General features: G+C 50.3%; 6 protein-coding genes across 6 annotated transcripts; 4 read left to right on the top strand and 2 right to left on the bottom strand.

The window, feature by feature from the left end:
- Positions 1–298: 298 nt before the first annotated feature.
- IAR55_000486 (uncharacterized protein) lies at positions 299–2,065 on the bottom strand (the record flags this gene model as incomplete). The annotated part of the gene is made up of 8 exons (XM_066943622.1): positions 299–547; positions 639–944; positions 1,018–1,118; positions 1,182–1,353; positions 1,449–1,538; positions 1,610–1,691; positions 1,765–1,823; positions 1,898–2,065. The coding sequence occupies 8 exons, from the start codon at positions 2,063–2,065 to the stop codon at positions 299–301; spliced, it is 1,227 nt and encodes a 408-aa protein (XP_066806164.1).
- A 369-nt stretch (positions 2,066–2,434) lies between these two features.
- On the top strand, positions 2,435–5,921 carry IAR55_000487 (uncharacterized protein; the record flags this gene model as incomplete). Its single annotated transcript, XM_066943623.1, has 11 exons — positions 2,435–2,594; positions 2,719–2,804; positions 2,878–2,985; positions 3,056–3,218; positions 3,276–3,590; positions 3,655–4,297; positions 4,356–4,507; positions 4,562–4,642; positions 4,704–4,892; positions 4,950–5,539; positions 5,604–5,921. 11 exons carry the CDS (start codon positions 2,435–2,437, stop codon positions 5,919–5,921), a joined length of 2,805 nt encoding a protein of 934 aa, XP_066806165.1.
- Positions 5,922–7,822: 1,901 nt separating this feature from the next.
- On the top strand, positions 7,823–9,093 carry IAR55_000488 (uncharacterized protein; the record flags this gene model as incomplete). The annotated part of the gene is made up of 10 exons (XM_066943624.1): positions 7,823–7,859; positions 7,928–7,991; positions 8,069–8,133; positions 8,178–8,262; positions 8,317–8,345; positions 8,402–8,466; positions 8,525–8,719; positions 8,769–8,864; positions 8,917–8,970; positions 9,025–9,093. The coding sequence occupies 10 exons, from the start codon at positions 7,823–7,825 to the stop codon at positions 9,091–9,093; spliced, it is 759 nt and encodes a 252-aa protein (XP_066806166.1).
- Positions 9,094–9,412: 319 nt separating this feature from the next.
- IAR55_000489 (uncharacterized protein) lies at positions 9,413–11,679 on the bottom strand (the record flags this gene model as incomplete). Its single annotated transcript, XM_066943625.1, has 8 exons — positions 9,413–9,679; positions 9,808–9,934; positions 10,052–10,134; positions 10,361–10,720; positions 10,822–10,950; positions 11,013–11,090; positions 11,194–11,373; positions 11,482–11,679. 8 exons carry the CDS (start codon positions 11,677–11,679, stop codon positions 9,413–9,415), a joined length of 1,422 nt encoding a protein of 473 aa, XP_066806167.1.
- Positions 11,680–12,109: 430 nt separating this feature from the next.
- Positions 12,110–12,697, top strand: IAR55_000490 (uncharacterized protein; the record flags this gene model as incomplete). Its single annotated transcript, XM_066943626.1, has 5 exons — positions 12,110–12,138; positions 12,213–12,228; positions 12,287–12,318; positions 12,386–12,481; positions 12,562–12,697. The coding sequence occupies 5 exons, from the start codon at positions 12,110–12,112 to the stop codon at positions 12,695–12,697; spliced, it is 309 nt and encodes a 102-aa protein (XP_066806168.1).
- A 386-nt stretch (positions 12,698–13,083) lies between these two features.
- Positions 13,084–17,009, top strand: IAR55_000491 (uncharacterized protein; the record flags this gene model as incomplete). Its single annotated transcript, XM_066943627.1, has 15 exons — positions 13,084–13,599; positions 13,668–13,766; positions 13,847–14,128; positions 14,189–14,353; positions 14,410–14,472; positions 14,541–14,660; positions 14,718–14,948; positions 15,007–15,095; positions 15,157–15,241; positions 15,295–15,488; positions 15,606–15,672; positions 15,727–15,871; positions 15,932–16,174; positions 16,237–16,599; positions 16,678–17,009. The coding sequence occupies 15 exons, from the start codon at positions 13,084–13,086 to the stop codon at positions 17,007–17,009; spliced, it is 2,994 nt and encodes a 997-aa protein (XP_066806169.1).
- Positions 17,010–17,295: the final 286 nt, after the last annotated feature.

Here is a 17,295-nt window from a genome sequence, read left to right on the forward strand (position 1 = left end):
TCCCACTCAAGCGGTTACCATTGGTGAAAAAGCGGATGGTATCGACCTATATCGTACATCGCCCTATGTTGACATTGCGAAGGAGAGTTTTGTTGTCGTCATGACAGATACGGGGCGGAAATCATTGTCTTACAGCCTATCTCATTTCTCCTCTAATCCTTGCTTGCCGAATTTGTAGCCTCGTCGTAAAGTCTTGTGTGATAATCAGGCGTCTTCGTTGGTATTGCTCTCCTTCATGCAAGAGAGTCTTGTCGATGTTATTGCGCACAGCGAGACACAGCGAACTACGCATGATGCATCACATCGTCCTCCTCAGCCAAGACATGATCTCGTTCCCGACCTCTCTCCAATGCTCGTCGTCCCATCGGTCGCCCATAGTACCCTCAGCGCCTTCGAGACTCTCATACCTCTTTCCGATTAGTGATAGAGCAAGCGAGTCCAGGAACTGTTGTTTCTCGGCGACTTCCTCGGTTGAGAAGTGGAGTGGAGGTGATAAGTGGAATGTCATCGACGTGATGAGGGCGTGACGGGTTGTCATTGATGCGGACTGATGTAAGAACAGAGGTCAGTCGGAAATCATTGCGCCTCATATTTGTTCAGAGTTATGTTCCATTCTCAGGTCCCAGCTTGTGACTCACAATTGACCCAAAGGAGAATGCTCCCTCGAGTTCATTACTAAACTCTGGCGTTTGACCATACTGCCATTCCCACGATTTCAGCTCCTCCACCCCTTTCCAGACTTTCACCACCTTCACCACATCCGGCGAAACTTCCCTCGTCTCCATCTTCTTGCTTGTCTCTGTGCTGTAAACCTTTTCGAATTCTTTAGTGACGGCTGAGACGAAATGCTCGTGATGGAGCGGTTGGGATCCGAGGGGAAGGTAGTGATTGAGGGTGGTGACGGGAGACCGATGGGATGGGATCCCTTTGGTCTTCATATTTGGCTGAGAAGACAAACCCCCATCTGTCAGCTTAAATCGCTCATCCTCCGGTCTATGAAATACTAGAACCACGTACCGAGCTCGACTTGAGTGACTTGCTTAACTCAGCAAGCGAAGATGAGATCAACATCGTACCATGATGATAAGCCCGATGTTGGATAATCTTATAGGCTGATCCTGAAACGTATCGTCATCAAGGCAATGTCAGCATCGCCACTTAACTCATTATTACCATTAAACTCATCTTGAGTTCCTTTTCACCATCGCGGATGATAACATCATTACGTTCATTCACATCGCACAATTGGACGCTTAATCGCTCTCGAATTGCTCGAGCCACCAGTTCTGCACCGTGAGAGCGAGTGAAGAGTAATCGAGGAAGCATGATTGAGAAATTGGTATTGCCCATATCCTAATTCATTCCATTTGTCAGCTGATCTGCTGTCCACCGCTTACCCTGTCGAAGGCGCAAGGACCAGCTGGGAGAGAAAGTGTGAGAGGACGTACATGGTATACAGTTCCTCCACCTGATCGTCTCCGTACCAAAGGGATGGTCATCTCTCTCAGCTTTCGAGGCGTGCTCTCGGTCCATGGATTCTGATTTCTCATTCTGTATGAGCTCGATTTGACTCTGAACATGGAACATCAACGAGCGCTCTCTTGCTCACCTGATTTCGACCAATGACCACACATGCGTAATTGCGATAGAGGAAGAGGACAGGTTGGTTGTGCGGTGTATTTCTCAACAACCTGATATCGAGTAACGATCGATGCGTCAGCTCGTCAACTGCTTGAAGACTTCGAAGAAGACGACATAGCTCACCAGTCTTCGAAAGAAAGATTAAACCATGGATCATGGCTTTCGGATATATACGTGACTGGCTATCATTACGCTCCTCAGCATACGATTTGTGCGTGATGTATGTGATGGTTTCTGCTATGATATGAGAGCTCACCGCATCCAGCTCTATATGTTCAGAAGCAGGCGTTTGAGGTTGAACGGCCTTCTCTTCCCATCGAGAAGCGGTGGTATGGACCGTCCTACCGCGGACAAGTGGTTGAGTGAGGGAAGCAGCGAAGCGGGATGAACATGGTCGAAGGAGGATCGAAGGTAATGTGAGCATCTTGGAGAAGGAAACAAAGTGATTCGCGTTGTTTAATATGCTGCGCTGTCCCCGTAGCCGTTGGTACTGCAAGTGCGTTGAAGCCAAGCAGGATGACCCACCGTTCAGAGTGCCCATTGGAATCAGTCGAAGACGGGATCAATTCCCTATAAGTTACTCCTTCGAAAGGCACGGTCGCCTCTCCTGACGCGTCAACTGCATTATACGAGTGATTTCATGTTTTCGATTCGCATCTCGCGACCAGACCAGCTCTTCCTTAATCAGTAACTTGGATATCGCCTCAAAGTTCATTCATTCAGACGGAATTACATCATCAACACCTCCGCTCTCGACACCGAAACCTGCTCAGCAAGGACAGAAATAGACGCGATGAACCGACGCGGCCATTTGTCGTCCAAGATCCCGCAGGTCAAACTACGACCTGTTCCCGCGGCGAGCAGTTCCTCTCGTTCGGGGAAACGAAGGGAAGCTTCACCAATGAACAAGATGGACGAGGAGATTATAAGACGGGCGCTGGCTGATACGGAAGGTGAGTGGGAGCTGGTCCTGCTCTTCCAAGGCCGCAGCGCGGAGGTGGGGTGAAGAAGAAGAGTGAGCAGTGGATCAGTAGGAATGGGACAGCTGACATTTATGTACATGTTCGAACGGACCAGACGAGGAGACTTCAACGGCGGCATTGCGACAAAATTTGAAGCCTTGGAAAGCGGTCACGATTACGTTCACCGGGGTGGAGAATAAGGTGAGCGACCTATGACGACACCACGGTCCGACTGTCCAACACAGCACGCTGAATAGTGTCGTGTGCCCGGCAGCCACAACTTACCCAGCTTGCCAGAGAACTCGGTGCGACCGTCGAAAGTGCTTTGACTGTACATGTCACTCATGTGGTAGCGATATCTTACGGCTCTCCCAAATATGGCGTGAGTGCCAAACCCTTTCTGCCGTTCAGAATCCATCCCGGAGCTTGACTGACATGAGTATATATCGCAGTACGCTGTCGAACACAGATTGCCGGTGATGAAGCCATCTTGGATCGAAGAAGCATATTCGACATGGATAGCGGGGGACGAGCTGGATTTCGAGGAGGACCAGAACACTCATCGGCTATTACCATTTGAAGGATTGAGAATATCCATGTCCGGGGTGGAACCTCGTGAGCGTTAAGAGCCTTGGGTCCGCATGAATGAGCCGGCTGCTGATACATCCACAGTGGATCGAAGAAAGCAATTAATAAAATTCATAAACTCAAATGGTGGACTCTACTCCAAAGACTTGGATCGTCAATGTACACATCTCATCTCGGCGAAACCGACTTCCGAACCGCGACCTTCCGAGAAGATCAAGTGGGCTTTGAGAGAGATTGCAGAACTCGAAGCGAGGAAGAGAAGAGGCGTGAAAGAAGATGTGGAAGCGATGAAAATCGTATATGAGGAGTGGATCTGGGATTGCGTAGCTTATCAAGGGAGGTGGAAGGAGGATGCGTATGATGCGCGGAAACCGAGAAGAGGGGGCAAAGTAAATCCTGGTAAGTGACATGCCGCTGTCACACCCAAAAGAGAAGATCTAGAAAACTGATACCAATTGCACAGACGACGTCATCAACGGTATCACAAGACAGCTAGAGGACAAGAAACCTCCGCTGGAGTCAGGTCCCTCAACTGTGGCTAACGCGGCAGACAACCTTGAGCCAGCCGCGATCCGGAAGCGTAGAAAAGAGGGCCTGAACACGCTAGTGGGCGAACTTATTTCGACGACTTCTGTCAGGGCAGAGACGACTCTACCTACTGTAGATGGCGTCGAATCTCATCCTTCTCCGACGAATCAGCCAGCAAACGAGCTGCTTCCTAGTACAGAGGTAGAAGACACAGCGCAACTCAGAAAGACAGTGACGCCGCTACGGAAGGAGTCCATGCTACACATGTCCCGGTCAACGTCTTTCGCCGCTCCCACTGCAGGTCCTTCAAATCCTTCTGCGTTTCGTACATCCGAGGCAACCGAACCTAAACACCCAACAGCAGCCGTGCCGCAGGTGGACGTAGCTGGCGATGATGCAAACGTTTCTCACCAAGATTCTCAACGTCCGACCCGCTTCTTCGACGGTCTGAGGTTCAGTCACGTCATCAAAGAGCATTGTGAAGGTTTGGAAAATGCGCTGAAAATGCATGGGGGTGTCTTGGTAACGGAAGGTCAGCGATTGGAGGGAGAAAAGGTGGACTTTGCGATTGTCCGATTGTGAGCTACAGCTCTGTGTAATCAATAGCGGTGACTGATGGTGTTGATCGTGTAATAGATGCTCTGATGTGCGACCTGCCATCAAGGAGGGCGAGGACACGATAGTTGTCACAGAGTGTTGGGTAGAGGGCTGTTGTTTTGAGGAGAGATTGTTGTCCCCCAACGATCACATAGTCTTCAAGCCTCTTCCAGCACCAATGCCGATTGCAGGTAAGTGGTGTGGAGACAAGTCTAATGATGTGCGACTGAAATCGGAATGATCAGGTACATCGAAATTGCTGGTACATATTTCTGGCTTTTCGGCGGAGAATACAGTCTACATGCGGCGTCTTTTACGGGCTATAGGTGAGTTTATCGAGTCTCGGACTTCGACCCCGACACAGCTGGAGCTGAACAAATGCAATAGGTGGCACCTTATCCGTCAAGCTCAATCGACAGACGACACACCTCGTTTCGGTTCCGAACGTCGGACAGAAAGTGGAGAAAGCTCGAGAGTGGGGCGTGGCCGTGGTCAAAGACAGCTGGTTGGTAACGATGGCCAGGACTGGTCAGCTTGAACCAGAGGAGAACCACAAGCATACATTCCTTGCCCCTGGTGAGATTCATCGCTCCGATCGAGCAGTTTCGGTACCTGCTGACATTTCCTCGACAGCTGTTGTCAGGGTAGCCAGCAGAACAAATGACTTGACGGCCAACATGTCTACAGTCTCGGATCTCGGTGAAAGCGTTGATTTCAACCGACGGAATCCACGTTCATCCCCTGGCAGGCCCTCCTCGACCTCGCAACTCAAAAGTTCAGGAGTCTCGCCTTCGCGGATGCTTCGACCTTCACCAACTCATATCGATGACCAACCCACACGCCATGAGGGGATGGCAGGCAGTCGGACATCGCAAAGTGGCGGTAGTGCCGACCGGCACCACGCGCTATCCCCTCCCAAGGCCCAAACAGAGAGACTGCTCAATTCGGCATCATCATTCCCAACTCCTCCTCTTACTGCGACTGAGAAAATCGCAAGATACGCTTCTGCTCCGGTAAATTCTGATCCACTCAGCTCCAGTATTGGTCATAGTAGTGGGCATGGAGAAGGGAGTTTAGGGACCAGAGCGGCCAGTATGGGTAGCCTTGGGATGGGTAAAGGAAAAGAGATGACGGAGGTTTTGAGACAATTAGCCGAGAAGGGAGGACCGACCCCGAGTGGGAAGACAGTCGCGAGAAGGATAAGTCGACCTTCGAGATTGAAGGTGAGTGACATGATGAGGCTCACCACGAGGAATAAAGCTCATGTTGGTCAAATAATACTTTTAGGGGAGCATGACTAGATCTCCGCTCAACGCCACAGCTGCTGGCTCAGTCTCTCCAAGATCTCGTCGATCCTCCCCACCATCTCCAGATCCAAGGGATATCTCGTTGCTAAACGCGGACTTTGGCGGACAAGGCGACATCGATCAGCAATCAGAACATGGCTCGCTTGGTATAGGAGGAGGTGGAGCCGAGGCTGACGAGAGCATGCAAGTCAAGTATGTGGACGCAAATTCGGCGAGAGAGCGGAGAAAGATCATGGCGATGTTCGGCAGCGCCGGTGATGATGGCGATAGGGAAGGAGTCAAGAGGGTAAAGCGGTAAACTGAGAGGCGAGTGAGTTAGCAATGATATGTATATTGTTGGACCTTGTCCTTGCTTGGATTTGGTATCGGGACGGAAGATGCATGTGCCATAGTAGCGCTAGTCCAGATTGTTGTGCGTATACACTTTCCCATGCAATGGTGCCGATGAGAGCAATTGATAACTGTCCGTGTTGGATGCCAAGTGAACGTGGAAAAAAAAAGGAATGGCACAACCGGGACAAAGGGGTGCGTATATAACCGGATCTGCTTCACATCCCATCCCTTCCCTTAGAGATCGGTGGCGTTTCGAAGGCAAGAATAAAAGCTTTCGATTATCCCTTCCTCTCGTTGGGAGCGGTAGGTGGTTTGAACGAAATCAACAACAACGTCGGCCCGTTTCCATAATGTACAGACGGCGAAGCACAGCTGGATCGAACTGATACGTGATCTTCTCACACACATGACCGTATCGCCTCGGAAAGTGACTGAACTAGCGTCAATTGGCGAGTTACCACTATCACATATTCGTACGGCAACTTGCATATCGCTGTGGGAACGGAAGAGAGCAAAAAGGAAAGGAAAGGGAAACAAAAAGAAGAAGATCGCAGCAGGCAGGGTGCGGTGCGATGCGATGCGACGCTTACGGCAGCCATGGATCAGGGGGGTTTAGAGATAAGCGATTCGGTGTGTTTTTGTCTGGACCATCATCAATCATCGATCATCGATCATCGATCATCCATCAAACATCGAACAAACGTGTGTTTCATCGTTTCACTTCACAGTGACAGCGACAGGATACCCCTCACTCAAAGCAGAAAGAAAGAAGGAGCACAGTGACTGTATACACTTCGAGTACCACTTTCCATCACAACAGGGGGTCGAAGTGAGAAAAGAGAAACGGAGAGTTTTGCTACGCATATGCATACACACTACTCTGTCATGATCCAACTCAAACACGAAATCCAGGGTTCATGACCTGCTTGCTCGTTCGCCCTTTATTTCATTCTTGTTTCTTTTTTGCCACTCAGGGTTCGTTATCCGGTTGAGAAGAATGACGTTTGTAACCGTGAGAAGAAATTGATAGAAATAACCTTTTGATTTCTGTCAATGGGCAGCCAGGTATCTCTTCTCTTTCTTCTCTCTCTCTCTCTCTCTCTCTCTCTCTCTCTCTCTCTCTCACGCGGTATTGCCTCGCCTTTCACCCACTCACTGTTCAAACAGAGGAAGATATAAACATTTTTAGTCTTATCAAATAACGATTCATCTCGAGGTGAGTTGGAGGCGAAGATAAGCCCTCTTGATCCCTGCTGCGAAGCCTTGTTTGGAAAGTCACTCCTCTTCTCTTGATAAGGATAGCTTCATGGTATACCGAAGAGCAGAGACGCGTCTGTTCGTTTGCCATTCACATCTCCTCCCGGGCCTTCCACTCCCTCGTACTTACGTCGTCCTCTTCTCCACATTTCAGCGTTGTGGAGCACCCTTTCCCCAATTGTTCCTATCGCGTTTCTTGCGTTCGGTATTGGTCATTTCACCTCGTCACGTTTGTGACGCCCTTTCTCGTGTCTGGGACCAGTCACATCGTGAAAAACGACAGTATTTCACCACTTCACTTCGAGACTTCTGACTTCCTCCCATCCCCTCACTTCTGTGGGAAGGACTGTTCCTTCTTCTCCCTTTGATCTCACAACAATTACACTCAACTCGTCATCGCTCCATCTCCACGCCCACTCCAGTTCCTTCTCGCCGTAACCCGCACAAGCTCCGGTTCACACGGTCCTTCCATTCTCCTTACCCTTCGCGTCGAAATTATCCTCTTCTCGTCGTTTTGTAATGGTCACTCTTTTGGTAATCACTATTGACACTTTACACTCTCTATCTCTGGTCATCACAGTCTCAACCGCAATTTCATCAACAAACAAGATGTCTACCGCTACTCAAACTCCCACTGACGTCCCCAGTGAGTATCGTCGTGACATGTCCGATCACTTCTGACATCTGACGAAGCTGATCTTTGTTAATTTCCAGACTTCAAGATTGTCTCAAAGTTCGACGGTGTTCCCATCGTTCACGACTCGGTAACCTACGCTCAGTATGTCGTCCTTCTCTCATTGAAAATCTCGATAATGGCCTTTGTATGAACGGAATTGACGTCCTTTGCCCCTGTAGAAGCGTCCTTAGCTCCAACGCGTACACTGCCCGGGCTTACGCTACCGCCGCTGCTATCGCCAACAGTGAGCTCGCCTTATGAGCTTGCGTTGCAACTGGCTGATCACAGAAGTAGAGTCGTACTCCGTCGCTACCCCCGTCCTCGTCAAGACCAAGCCATTGTTGGAGTCCGCTGATGGCTTAGCTGTTGCGACGTAAGCTCACTACGGCTTGACGCGCCAAGACCAGAGCTGACATGAAACCCACAGCTTCAACCGTGCCGAAGACATCTTCCCCTGTATGTCTCTGGATTTCTGCATCACCTTGTCTTCATTTTACTGATAGCGACCACAGACCCCTTCCGAACCCCCACTCAAGACCTCATTGTCGTCAAGCAGGCTAAGGCTGTCTACGATGACGTGAGCATGGCGTTCTGATCTCCTGTCAGGATCATAGCTAACAGTGTCACCATGCCAGCGTGTCAGCCCTATCATTCAGCAATTCTCCCCTGTCATCTCCGACGTTGTCAACAAGACCGCCCAGATCAACTCTGCTCTCGGTGCCCGAGCCTCTGCTACCCTTTCCACTTCCCAAGACCTCTCACACGCCCTGTTGGATCAATTGAAGCATCTGGCCGAGCACGGCAAGGAGCTTCCCGGTATCTTGATCGATGTGAGGGAGCTGTTACCTTTTCCTGGCTTTTTCTGACAATTTTTCGCAGGGAGTCGCCAAGACCACTACCGACGTCAAGAACATCGTCTTCGCCAAAGAAACTACTCTTCAAGAGAAATCCAACAAGCTCACCGCTTATGTTGTCGTAAGTTGATAGCAGCCATACGAAGCTTGCTTTTAGTTGACAGCTCGCTCAGGACCAAGCCAAACCTATCATCGACGAGATCTACAACTACGTCAATTCAACAAAGGTGAAGCTTCAACCCGCATTAGGCGACCTCGGACAAGAGCTGACTTCGATTCAGGACAAGACCGCGGCAAAGGTCGACAAGGCGGCTGACAAGGCGAACGGTGCCATTGAGAACCACTCGTAGGCGGCGGACTCCGGCGACAGTAAGCGGAGGATGGCATTCGTTGGTAATGCGAGCAGTAGATACATCATTCCTCTCGTGAATTGTTCCATTTTCCTTTGTACATAGACGGATCGGTTCCGGTTCAATTTCTCCTCTTACAATTCTCCCTTTTCACATATACGAACCGAAGAGTATAAACGGACCGCCAGGCAGATGAGAAATGGTACATGCATATCTTTTTCGCCCCTGTGAGGTGGATGACATGAAATGGAAGTATATATGTACAATTGTCCATTGAACTATCAGAGATATGCTCCTTGGGTCTCCTTTCCGTCCGCTCTCAAAGCTTTGCTGAACCTCTCAGAGCTCTCGCTATTCTCTCATCCCTTGGCCCCACGCCAAACTCTTCAATGACGATCGGTGCAGCCCCCTGTGCTCTCTTCTTCGTTTCACCACGTAACATGATACCCAACCCTTTTGCGCCTTTACCGACTGTCAAGAATCGTCCGACCTCGGGTATGGGTGAAGAGTAGAGACGCCACAGGGTTTTGTGCCATCTCAACTGGTTGGTGAGGTGGGGCAAGAGTGCGCTCGAAGGTGGTCCAATCTGGTTCCGATGAACGAAACGGATGAATGGAAAGGTATGAAACAGGTCAGTTTGAAGGGAGAAAGTGTGATGTTTTGATGAGACGATTCAAGGTTGAGAGTGCATGAGGTTGAAGAAGAACCACTCACAGGATGAGTCGTCATAGGATCCAGAATCACCGGTCCACCCGGTAATGTATCTCGGAACGTGCAACGTTCCAGCACATCTCGAAATTTGGGTATGGCATGTCTCATGAGTTTTGTGTGATACGGACAGCTGCGAACTCCAGCGTTAGCCCAATGATTGTGTGCGGATAGAGATCTGACCGCTGAGTTCGAGAGGAGGTTCATGGGTAGTGTGGGTAACATGTGGACAAAGGATATTTAGACTTACGGCATATGCACGTCCATCACTGGATTCGCAAGGTTGAGCTGTTGTAATCGCTCAATGACCTGGAGAACAGCGTGATGTGTACCCTTGGTTACAAGAGCTTGGGTCAGCGTAAGGCCTCTGTCAATTGAACGAGCGATTCTGAGAGGTCTTTCCGTAGCATAGGCTAATTCCTGTCTTAGAGGAGCCTCCACCTCATCAATCTGTGGGTCGGAGAAGCGGAAACGCAGGACCAGGCCCCCCATGCGTCCAGTCGACCATGTAATAGCCCTTCCTGTCTAGCCCCACCGGAACCCGGAAAATTGTACTCACCGAGACGACCAACACCTTACTACTATTGATGATTCCCGCTCCTGCCCACTCTTCCTCGAACCCATCTTTCCCTCTTGCAGTCGCCGACCACTCCTGTTCCAACCCATGAATCTCATCCAGGATCAACTGCATCGCCCTCCGTCTTTTTACCGGTGTCGAACTGCTCTCTGCTTCTTCTGCGCTCGCATCGCCCGAGGAGACAGGAGGGAAAGGATCGTCGGCCGAAGAGGAACCGGAAGGGAAGTATGGTACCGAGTAATTGGGAGAGGAGAGGGAATGGAAATGGCGAGCGGAGAGGACAGTGGTGAGGTGCGATCGCGGGTGGGAAGGCGGCGAAGGTGGGAGTGAGGCGCAAATGTGCTGACGGGGAAAGCGTGCGTCAGTCACCTGACAGCTAAAACAGGAAGAACGCCGAGCGCGGCCGAATTGGGAGAAGCTGGGACAGAGTGTAATCAACTCACGGCCAGTCGCACACCTGTTGCCAGATCCAGTCTGCCCGAAGCCACCAGCGCGGTGAGAGTCCCAATGAACCCATGTCCTGCTAAATGTGTCGTTTCGGCGGGTAATAGAGTCGGTGTAGAGCTTTTCTCCTAGAAAAGGGGGATGAAAGAGGTAAGCTAGCTGCGCACAAGCTCAAGGTCATTCAGCTTACTTGTGCGCTTGCAAGGATCGCTATGGACGAGGTGAGGATGAATGCCGCCGTTATATCAGGTCGTTTCATCAGTTCGTCCTATAGCACGAAAACGTAGATATCGTTAGCATACGATCTCCTCTCTCCGCGGATATCCTTTGTCGCCAGTGAATACGTATACAAGGAAGCCTTTTCTGCTCACCAGACTTCTCCCTTCGACCCAATTTCTCATCCACCCTTTCGCTCCTCTCTTATCAAACTCCTCCGTCCCGCGAGTCTGGTACCCGATCGTCGCATCAGGACTGAGGAGAGCTTCCGAAGCTTCGTGCCATACCCTCAACGAAGCGGGAGTGGGCGAATAAGGAGTATGAGGATATGAGCCCTGATGTTCTCGACCAACAGGGTAGGAATTTTAGCTGAGTACATAGTGGACTCGAGTCGGAAGTTGAGATGTGGACGGATGGGGAAGATGAGGGTTCTGTAGACTTACAAGACCAGCGAAGAGGAGGGCTTTACCTGGCGGGACAGAGCCGGGAGATGCAGAACGCTTGAGCCATGTGACCCAGTCGGTGTTAGCTGCGTTGGTAGATGCCGCTCTGATTGTCGGGACATGAGGTCGGACGAAGGACTGAGTGATAATCGGTCTTGCCGCACTGGACAAGACCATACCGGTTGATCTCCGAGGCATTGTGCGTTTGCGACGACAATGCAGCTCTTTGGTCGTGATCGACAGGTTCTGCCCAGTGTTCTTGACTGGTTGCTGTTCGTATTTCAGGACAACGGTCGTGTGTTGACAAGTGCAAGTGCAGTGTGGTTCCAATGATTGTTATTGTTGTCGAGTTGTTCCAGCCGTTTTCGCGACACTGACTTAACTCCTACTCACTGCTTGGTACGGCAGCATAGTAACCGATCATCCTCCACCCGGGTTTATCGGCGTTACATACCTCTCTCAACTCTTCCTTTCTTCGCCCTTCTTCTCTTCTCTTCTCTGACCGTCAGTCTATCCGGATCCGCATATCAAGAGCACATCTACCTGAAGGTCCGAGACACCAACTCCCGAGAGGGCGAGTAAAGGAAATCGGGTCAAAGTGCGGTCTACAAAAGCCTTGTCATCGAAGATGAGCGAGGATCTGATACAGTTCAGAGTGTGAGTGGTGGTCTTGCGACGTTCGATCGGATAGCAGTCATAATATCAAGCCAAATGTTCATACGCGACCGCAGGACTGGACAAGTGCAGGTATGTCGTGCGATGCTCTCCATGGATGTACAGTCGTTGAGTCGAAGGTCTGTTTCAGGGTGTCAACTTCAGATACTATACTCAAAAAGAGTGAGCTTGTCCCTCTTCAACCTCTCTAGTGGAGGTGCTAGCTGACATCGTTGACGTTACTTCGCAGAGCGCAGAAACTCGGATTGAGAGGTCATTGTTACAATCATGACGATTCGAGCGTACAAGGCGTAGCTGTAGGACCGGAAGATAAAGTCAAGCAATTGTACGTATGATGTCTCACTCGTACGCTCCTTCACTTCCATGTCATGCTGACTCGTACTTTTGACCATGTCCATATGATAGCCGACTCTTCCTCCAGAAAGGTCCATCAGCAGCCGAGGTCCATTCTGTGGACTTGATCAAAGAGTGCAAGGGAGCGGGTGCAGATGAGATTGAGAAGGCTTTAGAAGGTACAAAAGGGTTCGAGGTGAAGCGTTGAGCGGGTCCCTTGAAATGAGGGAAGGGTCTCAGCTATCAGACATGCAATGTATCTACAGTAATGACTGGAATGGAAGTCTTCCATGCATCAACATCATCATCACTAACGACATGATTCAAACTGTCCTCGATGGATTATCTATCATCCCTTTGATGTCTCGGGGACCAACGGAACACCGCTTCGGACGATTGTCATCACAACAACAAGAATCATCGCCACTGACGCCATTATTAGGCACCAAAAAGTGTCTCTGTTATTTATACATAGTTATCCAGAAAGACATCTCTTGGCTAACAACCTTGGCTATTGACATTTATCGTTGAGAGTGATTCATACACCTCCCAGAGACTACCGGCAATCTGCACTCACTCAACCGTTACCGACTCATGTCTACCGTCTCACATGCTGGTCCATCTCGATCAGAACAGAACCTCCACATCGCCTCTGATGCTCTCGCAAACAGAGATACCGGAGCCGGTCCATCTTCGTCCGGATCGAAACACCTTTCGTCGTCTCCTCCTTCCAAGCCTCGAGGGTTCCGCAAATGGAGTATGAAAGTTGCTGGTCGACGAAAAGCCCGAGGTCGATCGTCCGACAAAGGTGTTACGAGCATAGAGGAAGATTCTGGTCCCCGACTACCTACGGAACCCTATGAAGGTACGGATGCTACTGGTCGAGGTGTAGGAGAGACACCATATACCGATGGGCGGATCAGAGTGCAAGATTTTCACGAGGACACGAGACAAGAAGGAGTTCTGATGGAGCATGATCTGGATAGATTGAGGATGGAAGAAGGCTATGAATGGGAAGAAGAAAGTGAAGATGAGGTCAGAGGGGTCGCACCGGACGCATATAGCTGGGTCGATCCTAGTTTCTTGGGGACCGCAGAACTAGGTGCAACGGTGAGTAATACCGTCCGAGGATCACCCTTCATCTCTCCAGAGCAGTGAGCTGATAATCTATATTTCAGCCCACGGGATCGAGCAGCCAAGTCAACCTGCAAAATCGCTCAGGGGGTAGCTCTCGTCGGCGAAGCTTCGAGGAAGTTGAACTGCCAAGTCCTCCAGATGTGAGCATCTTCTCATATGGGTCTCCAATGACCATACACCGTATCTTTGTCCTCTTACTGACTCGGATTTGATTTGCCAGCTCGAACAAACGCCAAAATATCTACATCCTGACGACTCTTATAACCTCCTTCTAGCCTATCAAGCGACTTCCGAATCGGATCACTCGCACATGTATTCATCTTATCTCCCCACTCCCGCAGACAGTGGAAATATACGTAACCCAAATCCCGAATGGTACGAGATGGTCGACCGATCACTCAGCGCATCACTGCCGAAAGAAGAGCAGAACAGACAAGGATTGTGGTGGGAGATGATAAAAGGGGAGAGGGAGTATGTGAGAGACATGAAGATAGTCTGCGATGTGAGTGCAGATCCCATATAGCAAAAAATGTCCACCTTGCTGAAGATTGAGACTTTGCAGGTCTTCATACAGCCGCTACGAGACTGCGATCCACCCCTACTTACGCCTCCCGCGAAGCTCCATGCTTTCATTGCTGAGGTGTTCAGTACGGCGCAGCTTATATATCATGCTCATCTGAAGCTTCTTGGGAGGTTGATGGAGAGACAACGGCATGAATGGCCCCTCGTATGTAGCCTCTGACTTGCTGCTTAACGAGTATTGAAAAATCATCGATAACGCAGATGACAACGGCTACGGATATTCTGCTCAGTACTTTTCTCGAGATTGCAGAGCTATATGAAGCAGTGAGTGACGAAGAGATTACTTGAATCGCGACAACTGTGAAAACGCTTAATTACTTACCAATCTATAGTACATGAAGAACTATCCTTTTGCCGAGGCCCGAGTGCGAAGAGAAGCAAGTCGAAATGCGCCCTTTCGAGGCTTCCTCAATGATCGAAACTCAGTTGAGCTCACCAAGCGGAGAGACATTGTGAGTCCTAAGTGTCGCTTGCAAATGACCAGCTGCTGACTTAGCGAATAACGACAGTCCGTCTTCCTCTCGAGACCAGTCACTCGTCTCCCGCGTATCCTCCTAATCCTCGAGGCACTACATAAAGTCACTCCGCCTGATCACCCAGACAGGGAGGATCTGCCTACTGCCATCGAAATCCTGCAAGGGGTGGTCAAAGGGACACAGCCGGGCATCGAGAGTGCAGAAGCCAAGATCAAACTGTGGAATGTGGCTGAGAAATTGTTGTTCAAAAAGGGGGAAATAATTGTCAGTGACGTGCCGCCATGATTAAAGACCAGATCTATGATGCTAAGCTATGCCGCAGGAGCTCGATATCGCCGATCCGAAAAGAACATTGGTACATATGGGATATGTCTTTCGCCGAGTCCGAAGCGAGACTAATTGGCACGGATGGTGAGCTGTGCAACGACATGAATACCACTTCGTGCCCCTTTCGGCTGACCATCGCGAACAGGCAAGATCTGCATGCAATTCTGCTCGACAACTACTTCTTGCTGACCCGGGACGAGGAGCATGGGAAACACGTTGTGGTCTCACGAGTGAGCCACAAATGGCACAGCCTCGCCGAGTACTCAGCTGACTCTTACTCCAGCCAATACATCTGGATTTTCTGAACCTCGTCGCAGCCGATGGCGTCCCTGAGCGGAGGTACGATTTTGTGTCTCGATATAGTCGCAGGCAAATCGGCCACATGGAGCCTTCCTTGAAGCCAGAAAGGTTAATGTTTCCCTTCACCGTCACCTCTTCTGGCGGAGTAAATGGCCGGACGTATACTCTCTGTACCGCGTGAGTCGTAATCTACCAAAGATCAACGAATTGCTGACAATACGTCACAGTACTCAAGGTCTCCGGTGAGCCTGTTCAAAACTTCACATAAAAAATAATCAACTAACTCAGCAGTAGAGAAGAGTGGAGGGAAAAGATCGAAGGAGCCAAATCTCTGCGCAAATTTGACGTTGACAGCAACCGGGTAACTTGCATGTTCCGCAAGAATTTCTCCCGACGAGCTGACTTCTGGGTGCAGATTATGGCAGTGCATACCATTTCGATCCCATCGGGGATCAAAGAAGGGCTCACTGGCGCTGACGCTTTCACCTGGCACAATCGAGAGACGGTTGCAGTGGCGACGCCTCGATCCATATGGCTGGGTTGGCGACGAGATCTACGAGGTGCGCTTGCGACCTTTGGTGAGCGCTTCACGAACAGCCCGCTTATCATCAATGTCCCAGCTTTCGGCGAACTCATCCGCTTCAATGCCGGTCATATCTCCATGGTGTCCATCATCCCAGATTTCGGATGGCTACTCATTCTCTCATCCGGAACCCTCCTTGCTTACAATCTGAGGGAGTTGATGCCTACTTCGGAACCTTCCACCTGGCTCCGGAAGAGCAGATCGGATGCCAGTGTGTTGAGTGCTGCTGATCACGTTGTCGCTTTCGTGCGCATCGGTGTGACCAAAGGGCGTCTACTAGGTGAGCCATTCTGATTCGCCAGAAGGCCTTGCAGGGACCTGTCTGATTTCCGTGATATTTAGTCGTTTATGCGGTCCACTCCCGTAATACTCACCACACTTCTCTTCATTTCTACGAGCCTTTGATTTCGTCATACGACCTCTCTGCGAATCCTTTCCGGATGTTCGGCTCCGTAACGATTCCAGGTTATGCTTCCGAATTGTCCTTCTTTCGTCAGACTATCGCAGTAGTGACCGAAAAATCGTTTGTCATCGCCGAGCCTGGAAACCCAACATACAACGCTATACCCACATTCTCAGCTGATATCACTCCGACCGCGATGGTCGTGAGGATGGTAGCTACTGCCAAGCCTTTGGGAATGTATCAGGTAGGGGAGAACGACTTCTTACTGGTATATGACTGGGGCGCCTGTTTCGTGACGAAGTGTGAGTCGGCTCAGTGCTTTTACCGTGACTAGCTGTCGAGAGGGCGTCTTTCCTGACCTCTTGGCTGTTTACTTCCAGTCGGAGAGATCTCCAGAAACGGTGCTTTATTCAGATGGAACCTCACGCCAGCTTACGCAGTGTTCAGACCACCCTACATCCTTCTATTTGACGAGATTGGCGGACGAGCAGAAGTGAGAGACGTGAATAGCGGGAAGGTCTGTGAGGTGGTAGAGGAGAAAGGTTTGAGGATGTTCCATTTGACAAGGATCGATCAGGGTCTGGTGGGCAGATGCAATAGCGGCCTGATCCAGCTTGTGGAGGTGAGTGCTTCGAAGTGTCACCCGGAACGGCGCACGACGGGTCAGGAGTTGAGGCGGCGCGGGCGGACACCCCTACTGGCTGTCTACTGATAATGTTCGATGGGCTGTCAGACCGTTGCCCTATAGTAAACTCGGCTCAAGAGTCCCGGCAAAAACACTCCAATGTATGTTACGAATTATCGGTAAGGATACGCAATCGTCGGAGAATATAGAGGGCGGTATGGATAGGAAAGGTCGGAAGAGTAAGACGGTGTAAGTCACGTATCTTTAATCGATTCCATGTTGTTTTGTAGGCCATCAGTAATTGTCGTAGACCTGTTGTTGTACCTATGTTATCACCTTTCAGACAAATCTCCGTTTGACCTCTAGGAAGCCA

Source organism: Kwoniella newhampshirensis, chromosome 1 (genome assembly GCF_039105145.1).
Source record: "Kwoniella newhampshirensis strain CBS 13917 chromosome 1, whole genome shotgun sequence".
In the NCBI taxonomy this organism is placed as follows: domain Eukaryota; kingdom Fungi; phylum Basidiomycota; class Tremellomycetes; order Tremellales; family Cryptococcaceae; genus Kwoniella; species Kwoniella newhampshirensis.